Source organism: Artibeus jamaicensis, unplaced genomic scaffold, assembly GCF_021234435.1.
Source record: "Artibeus jamaicensis isolate MK-2021 breed Jamaican fruit bat unplaced genomic scaffold, CSHL_Jam_final contig_923, whole genome shotgun sequence".
Classification (NCBI taxonomy): domain Eukaryota; kingdom Metazoa; phylum Chordata; class Mammalia; order Chiroptera; family Phyllostomidae; genus Artibeus; species Artibeus jamaicensis.
Genome location: NW_026522014.1, coordinates 9,842,848 through 9,864,370, shown reverse-complemented (window position 1 = coordinate 9,864,370; position 21,523 = coordinate 9,842,848). Strand labels below are relative to the sequence as shown.

The 21,523-nt window shown below is 38.9% G+C and overlaps 1 protein-coding gene across 1 annotated transcript; it reads right to left on the bottom strand.

Moving 5' to 3' along the window:
* Positions 1-19,442: 19,442 nt before the first annotated feature.
* LOC119065346 (taste receptor type 2 member 7-like) lies at positions 19,443-20,345 on the bottom strand. The gene has a single exon (XM_037167343.2). The coding sequence runs from the start codon at positions 20,343-20,345 to the stop codon at positions 19,443-19,445; it is 903 nt and encodes a 300-aa protein (XP_037023238.2).
* Positions 20,346-21,523: the final 1,178 nt, after the last annotated feature.

Here is a 21,523-nt window from a genome sequence, read left to right as displayed (position 1 = left end):
AGAAGACGATGTAGGATATTGAAAGAATTTAGGCTTAAAATGTAAAGACATTGGAGGGATTTGAGCAGAATGGCATCATTGGAACTGCATCCTACAAGAGTCAAACCGCTCTGCTGTTTGTTGAAAATAGAGTAGGGGATAAGCCTCCAGGGGACCTCCAGATTGGAAGCTATTGCAATAATTTAGGCAATTGCTGATGGGAGTTTGGACCAGTGTATTTACTAGAAGTGAATAAATTAGTTGAGTTTATGGTATAATGTAAAGTAAAAAACACAAAACTTGATGACATGAGGGTGCAGAATAATGAATAGAGACAAGGATGACTCCAGTTGTTTTTTGTTTGTTTAGTTGGTTTTTGCCTGAGGAAATGAAAGAATGGAATTGCTCTTCAATGAGAGAGGCAAAGCTGTGAGAGGATAGGGGCAGAAAATCCTGGCCAAGTTTTGGATTGGTCAAGGTTTCGAGGATTGGTAGACATCACAGGAGACATCAGGTAGGTTGTCATATGTAAGAGTGTAAGGGTCTAGTGTTCAGGAGAAATGCCAGGACTAGGAATTCACATGAGGAAGTCTTCAGCATGTAGATGATAGTTGAAGCAACAAGAATGAATGAGACCAGGAAGGTCTGTAAACAGAAATAGACAAGAGCCAAGACCAGGGCCCCAGGGCATTTCAACCTTTCTACTAGCACATCCTGAGTAAACTCACCTGTCTGATGTATTTAATCAGTATTTGCTACATTTCTTTTTCTTTTTTAAAAATTTATTGTTTTAGAATACAATTCCCTTACATGACTCAACTGTTAAAATTCCAAGGAATTTTAATCATGTAGGACATTCTTTGAGAAATGATATAATTCATTGCATCATCTTTCCACTTAATGTTGCTTATGTAAACAGAGATATTAAATACTTATTTAACTTTATTCCCATTAGTTTTCATAATGAAAATGGAAAAAAGACAAGATAACTCATGAAATAAAAATGTCAGTGATATGAGTATGCACCCCTATTTGTTTATTACTTAAGATAATAATCATCAAATATTGATTAGAAAGAAATTTGAAGCCATTTGTCTGCTTTCCCACAAGATTTTTAAACAAAATTTTAGAAAATAATTTTAATTAATATAAAGAAAATACTTTTTTCTTCTTTGAAACTAAATTCTCTGAGCCTAATCTTCAAGGATATAATTTGTCTCACTTGGAGATCTCTATTTTAATATATATAAGGGTCTCAAACTTCAAAAAAGTTATTGAAAAAAATGAAAAATAAAGATTCAGATTTTGATTCAATATGCCATAACACATACAAAATACATTTGATTGTTTTAGCCCAGGTCACCTTTTAAATATGAACATAAAGTTCATATATATAACTCTTGAATATCTTGTGAAATAAATAGAAACAAATATCCTAATATTTCTGAAAAAGAATCTGCTTGTGGAAACAATTTAATCCTTAAGAAACAGTGTTGTACCATGAATTAAACTGCTCCTTTTTGTCTTTGGAATATCCTCCTGGAAATGTGTCTTATCTGTAGACTTCAACTCTGGCTGATACATTGCTCTCTATCTTTTCCAGGTCAAATTTTTTCCTTACAAGCTGTACCCCCCAGATAGTGTAATACTTATCCCCTAAGGGAATCCATGGCCATATATAAGGAATTCTTCTTGTTACTATGAAGGCTGCAAACAAGTGCCATTTGCAAAGCCTGCTTTGGGGAAGCTCAGTGGTCAAAATGAGTGAGCATTATTCTTGTTTATCTGCTGAGTTTGACCTGAGGCCAGAGCATCACTTTAACTCTGGGCATTAACAGAAGGTACAAGTATCATCAGCATTTCCACCGTAGTTGGAAGAGATAACTTTCACAAACTAAATCATAACCCTGCAGGCAGTGTTCTTATCACTGTTACAACAAAGTAATTTCAATTTAGGCAACTTTGATTAGAAAAGCTTGTTATTTCAGAACACTTTTGTGCCTCCGGGAGAGTGCATATTTCCCCAGAATGCAGGACGATGCCCAAATCCATCTGTTTTCATAAGGAAATGCAAAGAAGATAAACACCCAAGACAGATTTCGGGAAGCCCTGTGCTGTTTTGGCTTGTCAGCTATATTAATAAATAAGAGAGAGAAATATGGGATTTCCTGAATCAGCTTCTGCAACGGGTGAGGCTTACTTGATGTGTCACTCCCAGAACCAGAAACTTGACTGCAAAGGCGGGGCATCATGTGCTCAGTCCTCTCATCTCATTACAGCGCTATCCATCCAAAACCAAGCTCATAACTGCATGAAAACAAAAAGGAATAGTGGAACAGGACTACAAGTGTGTTGTGGAAAGAGGACTATACCGTGTTAGCCGAACAATTTTTTTTTGGTTATTCATCAGAAAGTATGCCCATGCCCCTGTGATCTTCAGTGTATTGTGTTTGGGATTGGCATCTTGAATACGTGCTCTGAACATCACATTCCTGATGAGAACTTTAGTTTCCTAGTCTATAAAATTGTAATACTAGTAATCGTGATGATTAGTAATAATAATACCAAATTTAAACATCCTGTGCTCTGGACAGAACTGAGTGAAGTTGTGCCTATGAAAGGAATTGCACATTGCCGAGTTTGATTGCTAAAAGACAGCTAGAGGATGCAAAACAACTCCTAAATACATTGTTTCACACAGTTACACATCTCCTCCACCAGCAACAGGAGGGCAGAAGAGTGCTGAGAAGTGTTACAATGCCCTGTTTTATGTCCAATTGTGCAGAAAGGGAAAAAGGGGAGGTGATGTTCTCTTCCCCACTGTAAATCCCTAAGCTGCAGAGCAGGATTTTGCTGAGGAGAGCAAAGGCGTTGTGAGATGCAAGTTTTAATTTGCTGTAGGTGACACTTCCTTTCTGTTTTTATTTTTTCCTTTGTCCTTCCATCTCCATCTTTCTCTTTCATCCACATTGTTGTGTGTAGTGACACTTGGTTCTTTTTTTCTGTACAGTAATCCATTCAAGGTAGGGCAAAAATAGGTTTACAGGTGTTTGTACTGAAAACAAAATAATAATTAATATTAATATAGGAATAAACTCTGTGTTTCACATACAAACTATAAAACTATTTTTGCCCCACCCTTTATTATTAATACAAACTTTTTTTGTTATAGGAGCAGCAAATACCTTCTCTGATTGCTGCAATGGCCTTTTCATTCTGCTAATGGTGTGTTTTTTAAAATAGTGTATTTTGATAAATAGAAGATCAGCATTCGAATGCATAAGTGGCACATTTTATGAATACCGCTTTTTATGGGTCTTAAGAGCTTATTTTATATCTCAGTTTTATTCTGGAAGTTTTGCTTTCTTCCTATTTAGGTCTACGATCCATGTACATTGATTTTCTGTATGGGTGGTGTGAGGTAGGACTCATACACGTTTCTTACCCTTGTCTGAGCTGTTTCGTGGCAGAACGTGGATGTAAACTGCAGAAATGACACTGTTAGTGTTGGAAGCAAAATTGCTGAGAAGTTCTGGGATCTCTCAGGGAGGGAAGGGGGTGGAGGGAAGTGAGATCCAACACAGTGGACTTGGAAGTCAGGATTTGAAAACAAATAAGGGAAGGGAGCTCAAGGTGAGGGAAGAAGATCCAACACGGTACATTTGAAAGTCATGACCTGAAAAAAAAAATAAAGGCATTTTGTTTGAACCTTCACAGGGTTCAGTTTGCTAAGTAGTATATCAAATATTTTTAAGAGGAGAAAAATAAGGGGAAACTCTGACTTGAGATTAAAACATTTTTATTTTGAGAAGCTGATGGAACATGAAGGTTGATTTGCTTTTGAAGGTCGCAGAAGATGCTTCCCAGTGATGGCTGGGAAGGGCGAGGTTCGGGCAGAGGCTGGAGGCATGAATCCATTGTGCCATCACCAGCAGTGGTCTAGGATTTCCTGAAACTGCCTTCGAGAAACTTGGTGATGGATGACCATGTCATTTCCTTTGTGGTCGGAGCTTATATTCAGCAACAAGATAGTAGTTAGCAACACGTCCCTAGTTGCTAAGCTCAAATACAGCGTTGTCTGTAGAGGAGAAGCCCCTGCTAGTACAGTAGCAATCAAGATTTTCTCCTATGTGCAACGGGATCCTGCAATTTAAAATACCCATGCTGTAAACTGTGTAAGGCTGCATCTGTGCCCTAAGTCACTGGTGGTGGACTGATTTCATACCTACTACTTATAAATATACAATGAACTTTGGCCCATTTGAAGACAGTTTTCTGGTCATCTATCTCTTGTTTGTGTAGTTATATGTAATCTGGTTCTCTTAGAGAGCAGTCTGCGGACAGTTCACTTTCTGGGTTCACCTCATTTGTACAAATCCACATGAATCCCATCAAACTAACATGATCTCTCTCTCTCTCTTACGCACACACACAACACACCTTTCAGCGAACTCTTGTCTTGGTTAGTCCCTGGACATTGTATAAATTTTATTTTGTATACAGAAAATGCATAGCTTTTGAATTTTTATTCATAAAATATAGCAACTACTAAGTTCCACGTGCTATATACCAACTGTTTTGTCATAAAATATAACAATAACTAAGTGTGATGTGCTATGTTCCAAGTATTTTACAAATATAAACTTATGACTTTTCATAACAATTCTATGGAGTTGGTACTATATTATCATTCACAAATGAGAGAACTGAGCCACAGAAAATTAAGTAACTTTTCATTGTAATATAAAGTCATATTTCTATATTATTAATATTATTATTATTAGTAGTAATAGTAATAATAATAATAAGTGAATCTAGAAGACATATGGGACTTTGCAGCAACTTATATATGCCAATGCATTTAATTCTTCTAAAACCTGAGAGAGATTAACTAAGAAAACTTAAGCAAATCATCAGATTACACAGTTCTTGACAGTTTGGTAGGAATTTGAATGCATTTCCACCCAACTGAAAGGCCAAACTTCATCCACTGTAATAATTTGCCCTGCCACCCCCGTCCCACAGATGACACTGACGAGTGACTGATGACAGGAAAGAGAAGTTAAAAGGCGTGTTGTGACTCACACTCTGCCCAGCCCCATCTGTGTCTAGGATACTACCCACCATTCCCATCTTACAAGTGAAGAAATGACCAGAGTGGTTAAGTAATCTTCCTCAGATCACAAGGCAAGGCTGACACTTATGGCCAGGCTTTCTGTCTTCTGAGATCCTAACATTGCCTCCTCCTGTCTTGATTTAGGCTTCTCCAGAAGCAGACACTTAAGGATTCTGGAGAAACCAGAGGCGATCCCCTAAACGGAGGGAAGAATTTGAGTAAGGGAGACAGGAAAAGGAAAGAAGCCAATGAAGTGGGGCAACTGGAGCTTAACCCTCTAGGGAAGCCATGGAGAAACACTGCAAAACAATCACCTCAGTTACGGCTTCGGCTTCGTGACTGTCGCTGGTGGTATTAGACCTCAGCACTTCTGCCTTGTGGGCAACTCCAGAAACCAGAGAACGCTCCCAGCGTGGAGAGGAAGTTAGGCAGAAATGCTCTGGCAAGATAAAGACTGAGGGGGCATAGGCAGCACCAAGAGTGTCTGCCAAAGCTGTAATGGTGACGCATCACTGGTAATTTCTCAAATTCCACTGAAGACCAGGGGGGAAAATGAATTATATAATCAAGACTCTGGAGTCTTCCTCGCTCCACTGAAAATGGCTTAAGCACCATGCAAATACTCTATAGTTCCAATGATAGCAGAGTCTCTGTAGGGTGAAGTACATATTATTGAGAACACTCATTTGAGTAATAGCTACAAAGAGTTGAGGTAAGGGTTCAGCAGCAAATCTTAAAATTTCGCCCACCTGTTCTGGCATGTTTGGTAGACATCCCCTCCACTCTGTAGACACCCCTGGGCCTTCTGTGTCTCTTAAGGAAGACGGCACGAGGAAGTCAGTGAAAGCAATTGTGTATTGGCTTTAACTGCTATTTATCTTTTTTAAATTGCTATTTAATACTCTTTGCTTTAAAGGGTTGCTATGGACGCCAAATGCATTCTGATTGGACACACAGGGCTACCAAGCAGCCTTATTTGTCCACAGGTAGCAGCGGTGCCATAATAAAGGCATGTTTTCAATATATTTTAATGAGTGTATGACACAGTCTTCCTCTCACGCCTTCTTATTGGCATGCCATGCGCTCAGAGTGGGCTGCTCCAAATGCAGCAGGAGTCAATTTGGGGCCGACCCGTCACAACTTGTAGGACTCGATCCGTCATAGCAACTACCTTAATGAACAAAGAAAAGCCAAAATACTAGATAGTCTACTCTGTGCGTTTTAAGAAAAAGCAGAGACCTGCAGGCTTTTCTTTTGATGGCAGGAGTATCTTTCCCTATACACACCATCGACAAATTAAAAACTCCTGCATTGAAGCAGTCATTAACAAGCATCGTGCCACAAGCCGATAGGAAAACATTTGTTAAATGTCTCTGCTCGGGACATCTTCCCCCGAGCTGTACAAAAAGAATCAAACTCACTGTGTCTGAAGCAGATTTAATGGGCCACCGGGCTTCTGGTAAAATTACTTTTGAATCCCGAGTGCATTCAGGAGGCTTGTGAGTGATAAATCTTTCTGCCACGTTCTTCTGTTTATTATCTTTCAGCAATAACACCCAGGGAATAAAGGTGTGAAGACAAATGAGCAACTTACAATTACATGCATCTTCACTCATGATGTGTCCCAGAATGTGGTATTGCTTTGGAGATCAGGACCCAGGAGTAGTAAAGTGGTGGGCAATTTATAAATGCAAATCTAAATAAAGTTAGCCTCTTCTCTGTGCTATTTCTGCTGGAATAAATGTCCTTCTTCAAACTCCATGTCAAATCCTACTTTCCTTTATTTCCCTGTAAACCTCTTTTTAAAACTTCTCATTAGTGCCTTGTGACTTGAATAGCATATTTTGCGTTTTACCTTATATTTTTCTTAGATGTTCCTTGAGAGGAAAGGCTGGGTCTTATGAAATATCGTTGGCATTATTGTCCACACGGACTTTCACATAGTGTCTTTAAGGGAAGTTAATGTGATGCATCTTATTATACACTCAGACAAGACTTTTATAAACATAAACCATGATAAAATGTGTACATCATTTGAAAATATATTATCTTAACTTTACAATCATGAAATTATTTGCTTCTCATTTTGGAAAGAAGAAAATAAAATTCAACCTTTATTCCAATGTCCAGGACAACCCCTGTTGACATCTTATTGTTTTGTTTATAAATTATATGTAAATAATTATAATATGTAAATATAACATGCATATATTATTCACCCTTTCCAAACAAAGAGGGCTGGGTAAAACCAAGTAACTCCAGGTAAATACCGTCCGTACAAATGGCGCCATAATAACAATAATGGTATGTCAGTATTTACCATGTGCCAGACAACATGTGCTTTACATGCATAATTAACTATATGCTTTACATGTGGTAGAACAGATTTAATGATTATAATAATTCTATGATACAGATTCAATTATTATCACCCCCATTTACAGATGGGGAAAGCAAGGGATAGACAGATAATTTGGGGCAGTGAAGCCAAAGTTCAAAGCTACCCAGCTTGCTTCCAGAGTCTAGTCACATGCAAACACTACCATTTCTCTATGCATTGAATTACATACTTAACTTTCAATAATAAAATGTGGGTGGCAAAGTAAGTGGATTGGTGCCATTAATTAACTGAGCACTTAAAAAGTTACCATATTATCAAAAGTGGTAAGTAAAAATCCACCATTTTAGTTATATGCCATTGTATTACTATTAATATATAATGTAAACATTTATTTTCTACCTTATTAATAATTTTAAAAATATATTTTATTGATTATATCATTACAGTTGTCCTATTTCCCCCCTTTATTCCCCTCCTCCCTGCACGCCCCCTCCCCCCACATTCTCCACCATTACTTAATGTCCGTGTGTCATAAGTTCTTTGGCTTCTACATTTCCCATATTATTCTTGCCCTCCCCCTCTCTATTTTCTATCTACCACCTATGCTACTTATTCTCTGTACCTTTTTCCCCTCTCTCCTCCTCCCACTCCCCTGTTGCTAACCCTCCATGTGATCTCCATTTCTGTGGTTCTGTTCCTATTCTAGTTGTTTGCTTAGTTTGTTTTTGTTTTTGTTTTAAGTGTGGTTGTTAGTAATTGTGAGTTTGCTGTCATTTTACTATACATGTTTTTTAGTTTCTTTTTCTTAGATAAGTTTCTTTAACATTTCATAAAATAAGGGCTTGGTGATGATGAACTCCTTGAACTTGTCCTTATCTGAGAAGCACTTTATCTGTCCTTCCATTCTAAATGAAAGCTTTGCTGGATAGAGCAATCTTGGATGTAGGTCCTTGCCTTTCATGACTTGGAATACTTCTTTCCAGCCCCTTGTTGCCTGGAAGGTCTCTTTTGGGAAATCAGCTGACAGTCTGATGGGAACTCCTTTGTAGGTGACTGTCCCCTTATCTCTTGCTGCTTCTAGCACTTTTTCCTCCATTTTAATCTTGGCTAATGTAATGAGGATGTGCCTTGGTGTGTTCCTCCTTGGGTCCAACTTGTTTGGGACTTTCTGAGCTTCCTGGACTTCCTGAAAGTCTATTTCTTTTGTCAGATTGGGGAAGTTCTCCTTTATTTATTCAAATAACTTTTCCACTTGTTGCTCTTCCTCTTCCCCTTCTGGTATCCCTATAATTCAGATGTTGGAACGGTTAAAGATGTCCTGGAGGTTCCTCAACCTCTCCTCATTTTTTTGAATTGTTGTTTCTTCATTCTTTTCTGTTTTGTTGTTTCTTTCTTCCTTCTGGTCCACTCCATTGATTTGAGTCCCATTTGAGTTTTCTTCTCATCACTATTGGTCCCCTGTGCAGTTTCCTTCATTCTACTTAGTGTAGCCTTCATTTCTTCATCTCATTTGTGACCAAAATCAACCAGTTCTGTGAACATGCTGATCACCAGTGTTTTGAACTGTGCATCTGATAGGCTGACTATCTCTTGGTTGCTTAGAAATATTGGTTCTGGGGCTTTGATCTATTCTCCTGTTTCAGTCATAATGTTTTGGTCTGTTTGGGCCTGTTATGTGTGAGGGGCAGAGCCTTCTCTTGGGCGGGTCAACCCAGCCTCTGGGTTGTGACGCTGTATGTGAGGGCAGGTCAGAGAGGGAGTAGTGGCACTTGTTCCACTCTGCCTGGAATTTTGGTCCCCTCTGCCACTTCCCACAAGCAAACTGGGCTCTTCTGGTGCTGGTTCCCGGATGGGTGGGTTTGTGTACATTCTAGGACCCTGTGGGTCTTTCCAACAAACACTTCTGTGAGGCCCGGAGCCTCTCCCAGCATCTCAACTCCCAAAAGTTTTTTTAATTGGTGCTTTTAGGTTTTACTTTCTATTGCTGGGGTCCTGGGTTGTGCAGTCTGTCTCACTGCCTTTTTTTTTTTGCTTGGTTTATCTGTGCGCGAATGTGTGTCTGAGGTCAGCCAACCACCTTGTGTGTCTCACTGGGTTTGCTCATTTCCTCCCCATGCCTGGGTCTGCCAACCACCACCTCCTCCTGCTGGGACCCCTCTTTGCCAGCCACCAACTCCACCCCTCTTACAGGTCTGGATGAATGGTTCGCTGTGATCGGACTTTGGTACAGTTCAATTTTCTGACTGTTCTGGTTGTGTTTTGTCTCTAAATCTTTGTTGTTCTTAAATTTGGTTGTGTGAGGAGGTACAGTATTTCCAGCGATGCCTCCATCTTTCCCTTATTAATAACTTGATGATAATGATTTAGTGTCACAACTTAAATTTTAATCCAAAAGTTCTCTTTTATAAGCTACCACAAAATTTGGTAAATTACATTGATACTAGATATTTAAAGAGAAGATGATACTATTACTAGTAAATACTGTTTCTCACTGTATATGGAATATGATTTTTCCAAATAAAAAATATTTTATTGGAAAAAATGCAACTGAGGATTTTGTTATAATACTTAAAACTTGCACATGAAAATTTGAAAAAAAGGTAATCTAAGATTCAAGATACTGTACAAACAATTCACTCTTTGGCAAAGAGCAATACCTCTTTTATTCTATGTAAATAAATCAGACTGATGTTTTAAACAGGGTGAAGATAAGGGAATCTATTGAAAAGTTGGCAACTTAATCTTAAATGTACATAGACATATATTATATCTCTGGAGCTGAAGTTATTTCAGGGACATTATAAAATATTAAACCAAGATAAAATAATTTTCTGAGCCCCAAATTGAGTACCTGTTGATAATTTTCAGTAAGCTATATAAGAAAGTAGGTTTTTAAAGATGGTTTAAATGCACCAGTTTGAACTGAAAGAATCTGTGCCCTTTCCGAAATAAAACATCACAAATGTCTGCTTGAAAAAGTCCCTTGGGGCATCAAGCCAAAGTTAAACAGGGTTCTCTTCTTAGAAGGTGACTCTAGGTCCTGTCACAAGTTGGGGAAAATGTTAAAAGTTACAAGGAAGGAAACTTTCTAAGGGTTTTAAGTAAAATGTGAGGTCAAGTTTTTTTAAAAAGCTTCAGTTGAAGTCCAAAATGTAACAATACTGACACCTGGTGGTAGAACAATCTATATTACGCTCCCTCCAAAAAAATTAATTCAACTCAAGTCTGTATAATTCTAACTGCAACTAGAGAAATGTTTAACTAAAGCAATGACACTTGATGACATCTCCAAAGATGACAGTTTTCTTTACTATGAATAGAAGTGATCAGATGCCCTGAATATGTAAAGAGGATTATGGACTATGACTTTCTGGATTTTGCAATTTTTATCCTAGTAGTTCGTGAGTTAACATTTATTGAATACCTTGTTATTCCAGAACCTGTTGTAAGCACTTTGTATATAACTGGCTTCTTCATTACTTAAAATAACCATAAAATGTAACATTGCTATTGCATGTTATAAAGAAGGAAAAAGGCTCAATAACTTGTCCAGAATTACTAGAGAGTGAGGAACAGGGATCATCTGGTCCCAGAGGCCACACGCTTAACTAGGTTTTTGTATTTTCCTACTGAAATATATTTATTCTTTTTTCTAGCTATTTTTGTATTATCAGTCCTATTTCTTTTCTCTTTAGTTAGCAGTTATAGAGTCATAGTTATGTTTTTAATTCCAAGTCTAAGTGCAGGCTATATTCATTCAGAATCAGGTGGTGAATCTCCATGTAACTGTCACCCAGCCTAAAAATGATCAACTTCTAGCTCAGATCCTTCAAATGTACCTCCAATGTATCTCCCTTCACTCCTAGTCTTTTGATGTAGCACATCACTTCATCAGTAATTATGTTAGGTTTCCCTGGAAAGACAAAAATGCTTTTATTTTCAAAGCATAAGCACAGCACCACTGTGACATCTAAAAAATGAACACAAATTCCTTGATATTGAGTATCCCAGCAAAATTCAAAATTTCTAGTTCCCTCCTAAAGTCACAAATAATTTTGCTTTTTCTTTATTATTTGTTCATTTGATTTGGGCTGGTTATTTATTCCCATTTGGCCCTGAATATCCCATGACCCAAGTGTTAACTTTTTTTTCTCACATTTTTTTTTCTAACAGGGTGTAAAGTTTCAGAAGCAAGATCCCTAATGTCTGTAGTCTTTTGACTACGTTAACCATTATTTTATTTAAGTGAAAGCTTGCCACTGGATGGCAGTGCATTGCTTATGATTTTAGCCCAGTTTATGAACTGAGGACACAAAGATAAATTTCCGGGTAGTGGTTCCACGAATGGCCAATTGGATCATGTTTTTTCCTCCTGGAAATCACAGCAGAATTGTGCTTACTCAACTCCTTACCATTTTAGAAAGGAAATCAACCTATCTTGATGCTGGTTCTTCTCTCTCTCCCTCCCCATAGAGATGCATATGATTCTTTCTCAAAAGCCCATGTTCAAGTGTCTACATATATTGGATTCATTAACATTAGTTGTCCAGGGTGCCAAAGTACATATAGCCCCAGATTTCAAGAAAATCACAAATAATTGGCTAGAAAAGATACAGACCTATAAGAATATGGTAGTAAACACCAAGTGATCAGTCCCAATGGTTCCTCTTATAGGAAATTTAAGATCCCTGAAGTTTGAGAATATCGCTGCCAATTTCTCAGGGCAACTAAGATCCATTTTCACCTTTGATGACAGCAGAATTGTTCATAAAAAAAGAGAATAAGGTGTTGGTTTTAGATGGACGAAGAGCATAAAAAAGTACTGGAATTCTCTTTAGTGCTTTCATGAATGCCTTTCCAGGATTTTCTGGTAGTTGCTTGACCATTTTCATGGTCAAGTGATTCAAGTTATGTACAGAATCAACCAAAGATCTACTCTGAGGTAGAAAATTTGGGGCATATAATACAATTTTATTGCATTGCATCTGTGGGATGCGCAAGAGTTCTGGCACTCAGTTTCCACAAATTTGGGGAGGTAGCATGTTGTGGGAAAAAAACCCTCAACACTTTGGCTTTTATGGTTCCAGGTACTAAAGAATTTCAGACATTTGAAAAAGTTACTTGAATAAGATATGTTATACAAATGAATTAACTTAAAATTCATTGTATTAATAATTTCATCACATTTTGAAATACTCTGTATATTAATAATGAAGAAACATTGGTTTTACATTATGCCAGAATAAAAAATAAGAGAAAGAAGTTTCTTTGCTTAGACAGGAGGAGTAATATTAGCAGATGCTGTAATGTAGCTAAACAGTTTACCTTCCATTTTATTTTCTTAATGAAAGGGAACAATTGCCAAAGTGAAAATAACAAACATAAATAGGAATGATTTTAAGCTTGAGACAAATGAGAAGATAATAAAATAACAGTTATTTATATGGGTTCAGGCTCATAAAACCACAGGAGTTACATTTCAGAATAAGAGAACAGGCAGTGGGAAATGAGGTGGCACCTTCTGGATACTTGAGAAGCTGTTTTATCTGGTAAAAAATCATTACTTTCTTTTTATGTAATTTTTTCTTTACAGAAGCTTTAACACACACTGCATGTTAGAAAGTCAGAAATACTGGTAGAGCTACAGAAATTCCTTAGAAAACTTAATATATATTTGAAAAACAAAAATAAAACCTATAATGACTTTAACATAATTTAAAGAAAAAAATGCCCATTTTGTTATACTTTTTTGAAACTAGGTATTGGAAAACCTGCAGTAGACCATAATGGGGAAGCAAAGCTTTTAACAGGGACACGGACATAGACTTAGCAATTTTAAGTTAATTAGTGAGACATATCCCAACAACAAAGGGCCTCCAAAAATGAAAACCTAAATTTGAAAGTTGAAAATCATAACACAGAAAACTAGGTTCGTAAAGCCCTATCCTCTCTAGTTCTCATGATTTTCCAGGGAGCGCCTGTCTTCAGCGCTTTTGTGTTATGATGTGTAAATACATCCTTTCACTTGTCTTTTTATGTAGCCTGGGCTTAGCGTGCAGCATTGTAAGAAGCCTGTTAATGACTCATTCCCCTCAGTTTGAAGCATGGAATCTCGCAATTACCCTCCATGTGTCAGGGAGCCTCTGCCCTGTGAAATCTGTGACATAGAGCAGAAACATAGACCAAAATTACAAAGCCGATGTGACATCCCTTTATTTCCCACTGTCCTCTTTCTTATCTCACCCATACTGGTTCTCATACGGAGAGTCGCCCATCAAAGTCCAGCCCACAGAGAGTTGTGACAGTTTTCTGGCCAGCGCCCTCTAGTTGAAGTTGGCCTTCTCTCTTCACTCGGTGAAGTCAGGGGCCAAGTAATGGATACAAAGCCAACACATGCTCTTGTCAGACTACCTCCCTCTGCCAACGACATACCAACCTTTGGTGTCTCAGTAGAGCAAGTGGCCCATCCAGAACTTCAACCTTGAGAAATTTATGCAATCTCTTTTCATCCTGCAATTACTTATGTGAAACTTACTGGTCATTTTCCTATCTATCCCTTCAGTAAAATCCAGGAATCTTGTTTTTAAAAAGGGGAATAATTTCTTAAGCAATAAGATCTTGTAATTCTTATTTTTTTAAAGGTTGGATAGATAGGTATGTAATGTGGAGAGAAAGCTTTTAAATCTTTTAAAAGATCTACTATTTAAGAAGTTTCACACAGAAGAGGATATGATTTCAGGCTTAAATTGGAAAATCCTTCTCTCAAATAACTCCAGTAACCAAAACAAAAACTCTTTGTTGATTAATTAAATATAAACTTTCTAGTGTTGAGATGAGTGAGAGAGACCTGTGCCTACTGAGGACAAAGCCAGAAGAAATGCACTACCTACAGATGTCCTCGCTCTCATTTTTAGGTTTAAGTGGGCTCCGATGTGCCCAATTACAGTAAACATATAAACATGTGCGCCTCTCAGTGCGACCAGACAGTTCACTCTCCATATTTACTTATTTTTGAAATATGGTATATATATGGTTTTATACAGTAAAAGATCTCACCTTCATTAATGAAAAGTCTGCTTTGATAAAAATATTATCTAGAAAATAAAGGGAAGATGAGTCAAACTCCTGTTTGTGGATTTTAAACTTGTAATGACATGAAAAGTTTTCATGGAATCTGTGGGTATCTTTTGCCTCATCTGAGTCCTGAAAAAACAAGGTATTACAGACGCATACAGGACCATGATAATCACCCTGCCACCCCAAGATGCTTTCGGAGAAACTTTTCTGCTCGCAGCCCAGCTGAAAGGGCAGGGGCGGCCCTGGAAAGATCAGCGGCATCACCTTCCAGATTCAATGTGGTTGGTTCAGACTTGGACCCTGAACCTGGGATAGTAATACCTTGTCTTAGTATTGACCCTGGTAGATGGGCTGATGATAACAACAAAGCATAATCACATTTACTCTAGGATAACGTGAATTGAGACTAATACAGCAAATCACAGATACTAAGACGAATTAAAGCATAATGGATAGCTAGAGAGAAGTGGTGAGCTCAAATCAAGGCCCAGAGCACATTGCTTATATAATAAAGCAGTGATTATGTATTAGCAGGAGCACTAAGGAGAAAAATATGATAGAGGAAATACATAGAAGGCAAGAACGCGTGTCTATAGTGAGGGGAGGGAGGTAGATGTGCAGAGAACGCTTGACTCACAGTGTCGGATGAGGTCTAGAGAAGGCTCTAAAAATGACGCCGGTTGAGCTCAAAAGAGTTGCCTTTGACTCAGCGAGTCTCAGCTTCAGTTTTTGGGTTTCCATGACTGGGTTTCTTCTTACTCACTTCATGTGTCTCCTGTTATATGAGGTGAGCAAAATGTGAATCAGTTCCTTTCAACAACAACAAAAAGAGTACAAATAAAAGAGTGAGTTATAACTTTAATCTTTTAAATGCTTTTAGAAGTTTCTCCTCACAAAGACTTTATACTGACACGAATATATTTTTAGGCTCCTTTTAGTGGCATTAACATGCTGTAGTGTGGTAGTACACAAACTCTGGTCCATAAACTTGCTGTACCAGAATTGCCGGTGGTTTGTGACACAGACTCTTGGGTTCCATCAGCAGAGCCTACACACATCACGTCTAGGATGAGCCTGGGAATCTACAACTCAAAAATATTTCCCAGGTGAAGTGGATGCACAATTACATTTAGAAAAAAATAAGAATTTAGATTTAGAAGGTAAGATTCAGGCCTAGAGAAGTAAATCATTATTTTGTCTTTCCAAGTTTAGATTTTCTCATCTTGAATATAGATAATAACATCCTCTGCCATGGTTTTGAAGGTCAGTGAGATAATATACATGAAAAGTCCAACAACTGTGGAATAGAAAATTAATTGCCTGATTACTGAAGTTCCTTAAGGCACTGGTGCTCCTTCGCGCAGACCGACGCAGCTGTAGATGGCCCTGCCAGTCCACAGCCCCTCCAGGAATTCGGGGGCCACAGCATTGTCACAGAAGGCCCCCAAGCCGACAGGACCAGTCTAAGTATCCCCACGCCCAAATCTTTCAAGAATTAGGACCAATTTGGTTAGTCATGTACAAATAGTAGTAACAATAAAAGAGTCTCTTTTTTCTTTATTTGAGACTTCTATTTTATTTTCGGGGGTTTACTTTGTTTTCTTTGGGTACATTTCTTTTTTCTTCAATAAAACAAACACTTTTTAACTCTATAGTTCTTTTTATTAATGGAGATACAGAAGTTAATAACTGAGAAATAATTAAGAACCAACTTACATCTATAAAAAGAAACATTACAAAGCCATTACAAATGAAAATTTCTCTTGTGTAATCTATATAAAAAGGCAGGATAAGGTGTACATACACAGCGTGATCCCCATACGTAATACATTGCACCCCCCGTACACGTACTGACACATACAGGCATGGTATTTCAGATCCTGAAAGAGTGCATATGAAAAATTTACCAGTGATTATATTAGGCTCACTTCCTGTATTTTTGTATTTTCCAAAATTTCTGTATCAACTATGTATTATTTCACAATTTAACAATAACTATTAAAATTATTTTTCAGTTAAAAAATAAATGACTATATCAGAGGATGTAAGTGGCCCAATGACATCAGACCTCAGTATGAAATGTCTTCCGTGACCACCTGTGTGATTCAGAAACTAGCATGGAAAGGACCCTCAGCTTGGACCTGGGACCCCACGAGTCATGGGGCTCTCCCAGAGTGATGCAAAAGCTTATAGGTTTGTTCTGCAGTCGAAGGAGTAAGTCCCACTTGCACAATCACCCAGGTCTCAGGGTGGAAAAGAGTGAGTACCAGTTTTTCCCAGTGGAGAGTTTTGTCCTGACCTCCCCCCCTCCGCCCGCTGCCTTCGATCTATAACAAGTGAGTCTGGCATAGTAATTTCTCAACTACGTGAGTCAAGTTACACTGAAATGTAAGTTGGGGCACCTGTGTTTAAATCTCTTCAGACTGTTAGTAGGCTAAATATGAAATGAAATAAAATAGAGAATAAATAATTTGACCAAACAAATAGTTCAAGGATTTGTGAAATATTTCTCAATTGACTTCCTAGGGACATACACAGAAAATGTTACAGGATATCACAGGTCATGGGAGAAATGTCATTTCTTGCTACGGCTTTTGGAGTCCAAAGTTACTATAAAGATAATAAAAAAGAAAGCTGAACAGAGAGGGTACCGGTACTAGAGACAGAAGTCAGGTTTGAGTTCTCATTATACCACGAGGTGTAGGTGAGTGACCTTATGCAAACCAGATTTTTTCAAGTGTAAAAGTGAGATAATCCCACTGCCTCCTTTAGAGTGTTCTGAGAATGAAGTAAACAATCGTATGTGGAAACATTTTGTAAAGAAAAAAAATCACACGTACGTGTACATACACACATGCACATACCTCATTTGCTTTTTCATCCTGGCAACTTCTTATCTACTTTTATTACAATTTATTTACAATGAAAATAATTACACATCTGTTTTCTTAAGAGCCAGTGAGATGTCCCAGATTCAAACAGATATCCTGAGATGTAAGATGTTGCAAAAATTTTTCCTTCCCCAAAGCAAGACTATTCAAGGTCCTTCAAGAGGAGAATGCATTCAAATTTATCAACAGATTTCAAAATCCTCCCTTAGATCTTGAAGTCATTTGCTGCTGCCATACTGTAGAGACATTCTCAGCTGGAGGGAATTCAGACACCGGCTGAAGGTTTTTGGGCTGAGACTTCACCATCAGCAACCTCCCTCAGTTCCCTCTGGGCATGAGTTTATCTCTGCGGAGGGTTGAAAAGTACTTCTCCATCTCATAAAAACGGGAGACACTGAATTATGTGTGTAGGTGTAATGGTGCAGCAAGGGGTTCGCCTGCCTGTCACCCTTAATTCACATGACCCGAGGATTTGTGTTGAAGGAAACAGGTTTTTATGAACAGGGTTCCAACTCTGGGGGCTGAGAGCACTCCTGCTCTGAGCCCTCCTCTCCCACAAGGCCCAGAACTTCTCTTGCTCCCCAAAAAGCTACAAGCCAAAAAACACCACACTCTGAAGCCCCCCATTTCCTCATCCGCCCTTAAGCCAGCGATGCAAACCGATCTTCATCCTCTCTGGGACGTGCACTTGTGGGTTTCAGAGTCGCCATCTTCCTGCAGCAAGCAGCTCTCTTTCGGGATCTGGGGTGCGCTGTTCTCAGTCCCCACGTAGCGGTCCAGGACCTGTGTGCCTCACTGCACTGGGTCATAGTACCCCAGAGGCACGTGTCTCAGCATGGGACCCTGCCCCCAGGAGTGGGCTTCCAACAGTGCAGGCCTAAGCCCCTGTTGAGCGTGGCATCTGCCCCCAGGTCCGGTCTGACGAGCACTCCCATCCACGTGGGGAGCAAGGGCTAGAGACCCAGCACCTCAACTAAAAGTCTCAATCCCAAGTTCCTGGAGGCAACAGTCAAGAGGGAGCCTGCACCGAGCTGTACAAAGCAAGAAAGCGCCAAACCAATGGAGCAGCTTCTCCGCAACTTTGTTTTAAAAACGGCCTTCCCAAAACACCACATGCACAGGAAGCTGGTGGGAATGTCCAGCTTTTTAACCCATGACCACGTTTGTCTCTGCTCCTGTTTCCAGTCCTGGGCAGGAGTCTCCACTCACCCTGGGTGGGGTGTCTAGTCCTCACAGTTCACAGGCATTGTCACAGGCCTGTGTCACCAGCTAGTAGCTCAAGGCTGTGTGCTATTAAGCTCCAGCTCTAGTGGCAGCCTTCCAGGCCCCCTGACTTTTTGCTGGATTTAGGCTGAGGAGGCGGGGCAGGAGTGGGGGGAGGGTGCTGGTTTCCCTGGACCTGGGGTCTCTTTTTCTCCAGTAATCTCTAGTCTGACCTGCCCCATTACATATACCAGCATATACACAGTTCCACTTGCACTTGAGCATTTACCAACCGAAACTAGTGACAAATCAAAAGCAAAATAAGATATTAACCTGTATATCTGAGTACATTACTATGACATACCTTTTCAACATACAATTTTCATTTTAACAATAATTACATTCAGGACTCCCTTTGAAAAATTGCTACGTGTAACCAATTGCTACATGTAAGTCAAATCATCATATTGTTCCAAGTCTTAGATTAAAACAATGTGATTTTCCTCATCTACAACAAAAGATTCTCAATAACCTGGGAAGACATAACAGAACTATGCTGGGCAGCCAAACGAAGCCTTAGTATTTTACTCCAACTTCTGGCACTCCAACACAAGCACTAGTTATTTAGAAATGTGCTACCATCATAATATTTTTAAGTACATGAGCCCTAGAAAAAGAGATATCCTATCCATCAGCATGTCCTGCGGGCGGGAGATGGACAGGGGATTGCCAGAGAGAGCACACAAAATCCATCTAAAGTAACCAAAGCAAAATACAAGCCCATTGACTCCATGCCGTGAAAATAACAAAATGTTTACACTGGTCCTCATTTTCGTTAATTCTTTTTGAGGCAGAGAAGTCTCCTGAATTGTTGTTGGAATTTAGAATTACTCAAGATGATTACAACTGAATGGCCAGAGGGATATGCTCCCATTATGTCCTTTACCACAAAGTGCTGCATTTTGTAAGGAAAGCTGAAGGTCAGGTTTGCCATGAAGGCGCCAAAATAAGAAATAAAGAAGAGGAAGAATGTTAGCATCATTCTTAAGGCATTGATGTGGACTTGCATGCTCACACCTCCCAAACCACGAGATCTGTCTTGCATCCGGCGAGCATGCTTGCAGAGGGAAAGGAGTAGCATACAAGTGCACACCACGAATACAGCTAGAGGGAATATGAGTGCCAAGTTCACAAGAAGCACTTCGTCTGTGTGCTTTAACTTGAGTTTACCCCCAGTTCGCGTGACATTCCTGAGGACACCACCCTCTGTGTTTCCAGGGTAATCCATCTTGACACACAGAGCTGCAGTGCCCAGGGAGGCCAGCAGGCTTCCCAAGAGCAGCCACGGCATTAACTTAGGGATCCTGAATTTCAGCCAGAGAAAACAGGACTGAGTGAAGCCTATTAACTTGAAGCAGTAAAACAAAGAGAGGCAGGTGGCAAACCAGAAACTGGCGGAGTTAAAAAACATCCAAAGGAACATCAGCGTTGCGCCATGAATTTTTTCCTGATAAAGGAGCGGAAAGAACACAGAGAAAAAACCCTGTACCATTAACACCGTCTGCAGACCAAATCTAGACCCCCCTATGCATATTAAAAGGAGTTGCATTGGTGTTAGCTTTCTGATCTTGATTAGTTCATTACAGCTGATGATGATAAGAAATCCATTCACTGTAATCCCTGTAAAAAATTCTGCCCACATGATAATAACGTGAGGAATAGCTGATGAGAAGGGCATGTCTCCTACCACAAATCTCAGCTCTTCCTTGTGGATGGTGTTAAATACCTTCTCCAGCTGACCTTGCAGACAGGAACATATACTGAAAAGTCAGATTCTCTGCCCACTCTTGGGTCATAAGTAGAGTCTTACACTAGACATTTCCCGTGAAGAAGAAAATCAGAGAGACTACTTTTTGAATCTGATGCCCTTAATGATCTGGTGGGCATGCAAATTCAAAGATTTGAATGATGGTTTGGTCTTCCAATTATATCCTAGAAAAAACTGCCATACTGATATCATTCAATTCTCACTTTTACTCAGTTTTGACAAAAATATGATTATAGAGGTTTTACTTAGGGCTACTATTATTTCTTTTTTGTCTTTTTTTTCCTAATGGCAAATGCCACATCTGTGGGCCAGACCACTATTTCCTACTATTTACCCAAGTATCCAAGCTCAGTATACTTTTTTCTGATAATAATTCCAAGATATTTTAATATATTTCCCTCCCACCCCAAGCCCCACCAAAGACAATTTTTTCTCCACACGTGATAATCATTTCCTGGGCACTAATTCTGTATATGAATCCTGCATTCATTCCCCTAAGTGACATTTTATATTTCTAAATCCTTCTTGGTAGAATTCTATTCTGAGGGCCATCAAACTAGTGATAAAACTAGTGCATAATTAATCCATTCCTGATATCATCCTATGTTCATGCTGAAGAGCAACCATCCATCATGTGAAAGGTAGATGGTAGAGAAACTTCCAACCACCAGCAGAGGGCGTAATTACCTATGTGTTAAAACCAGCTTAGGTTCTTCATTTCCAAGAAATATTCCCCTAACCTTGTTGAACTTAAGCCACATCACAGGTAAAATGTAAATAAATCATTACTACTTCATAAAGAAGGTATAGTGCTCAAAGTGCTTAGCTCAGTGGTTGGGTCATGCTAAGCACTTAACAAATGTTTACTATTATTATTACTGTACGTCTGCCTTCATACTGTGTGTACCCCAGCAAGAAAATAATGACTCTATTTAGAAATATTTTCAACAGTTTAAATATTTTCTATAAGAATTAAGATTGTAAGAGCATTGAAAATAGAAAAGAGGCAATGAACTAGACTTGCCACCCACTGCCAACATCATTCATGGTATGTAATGCCTTCCAGAGTCATCCACAGAATGTTTATT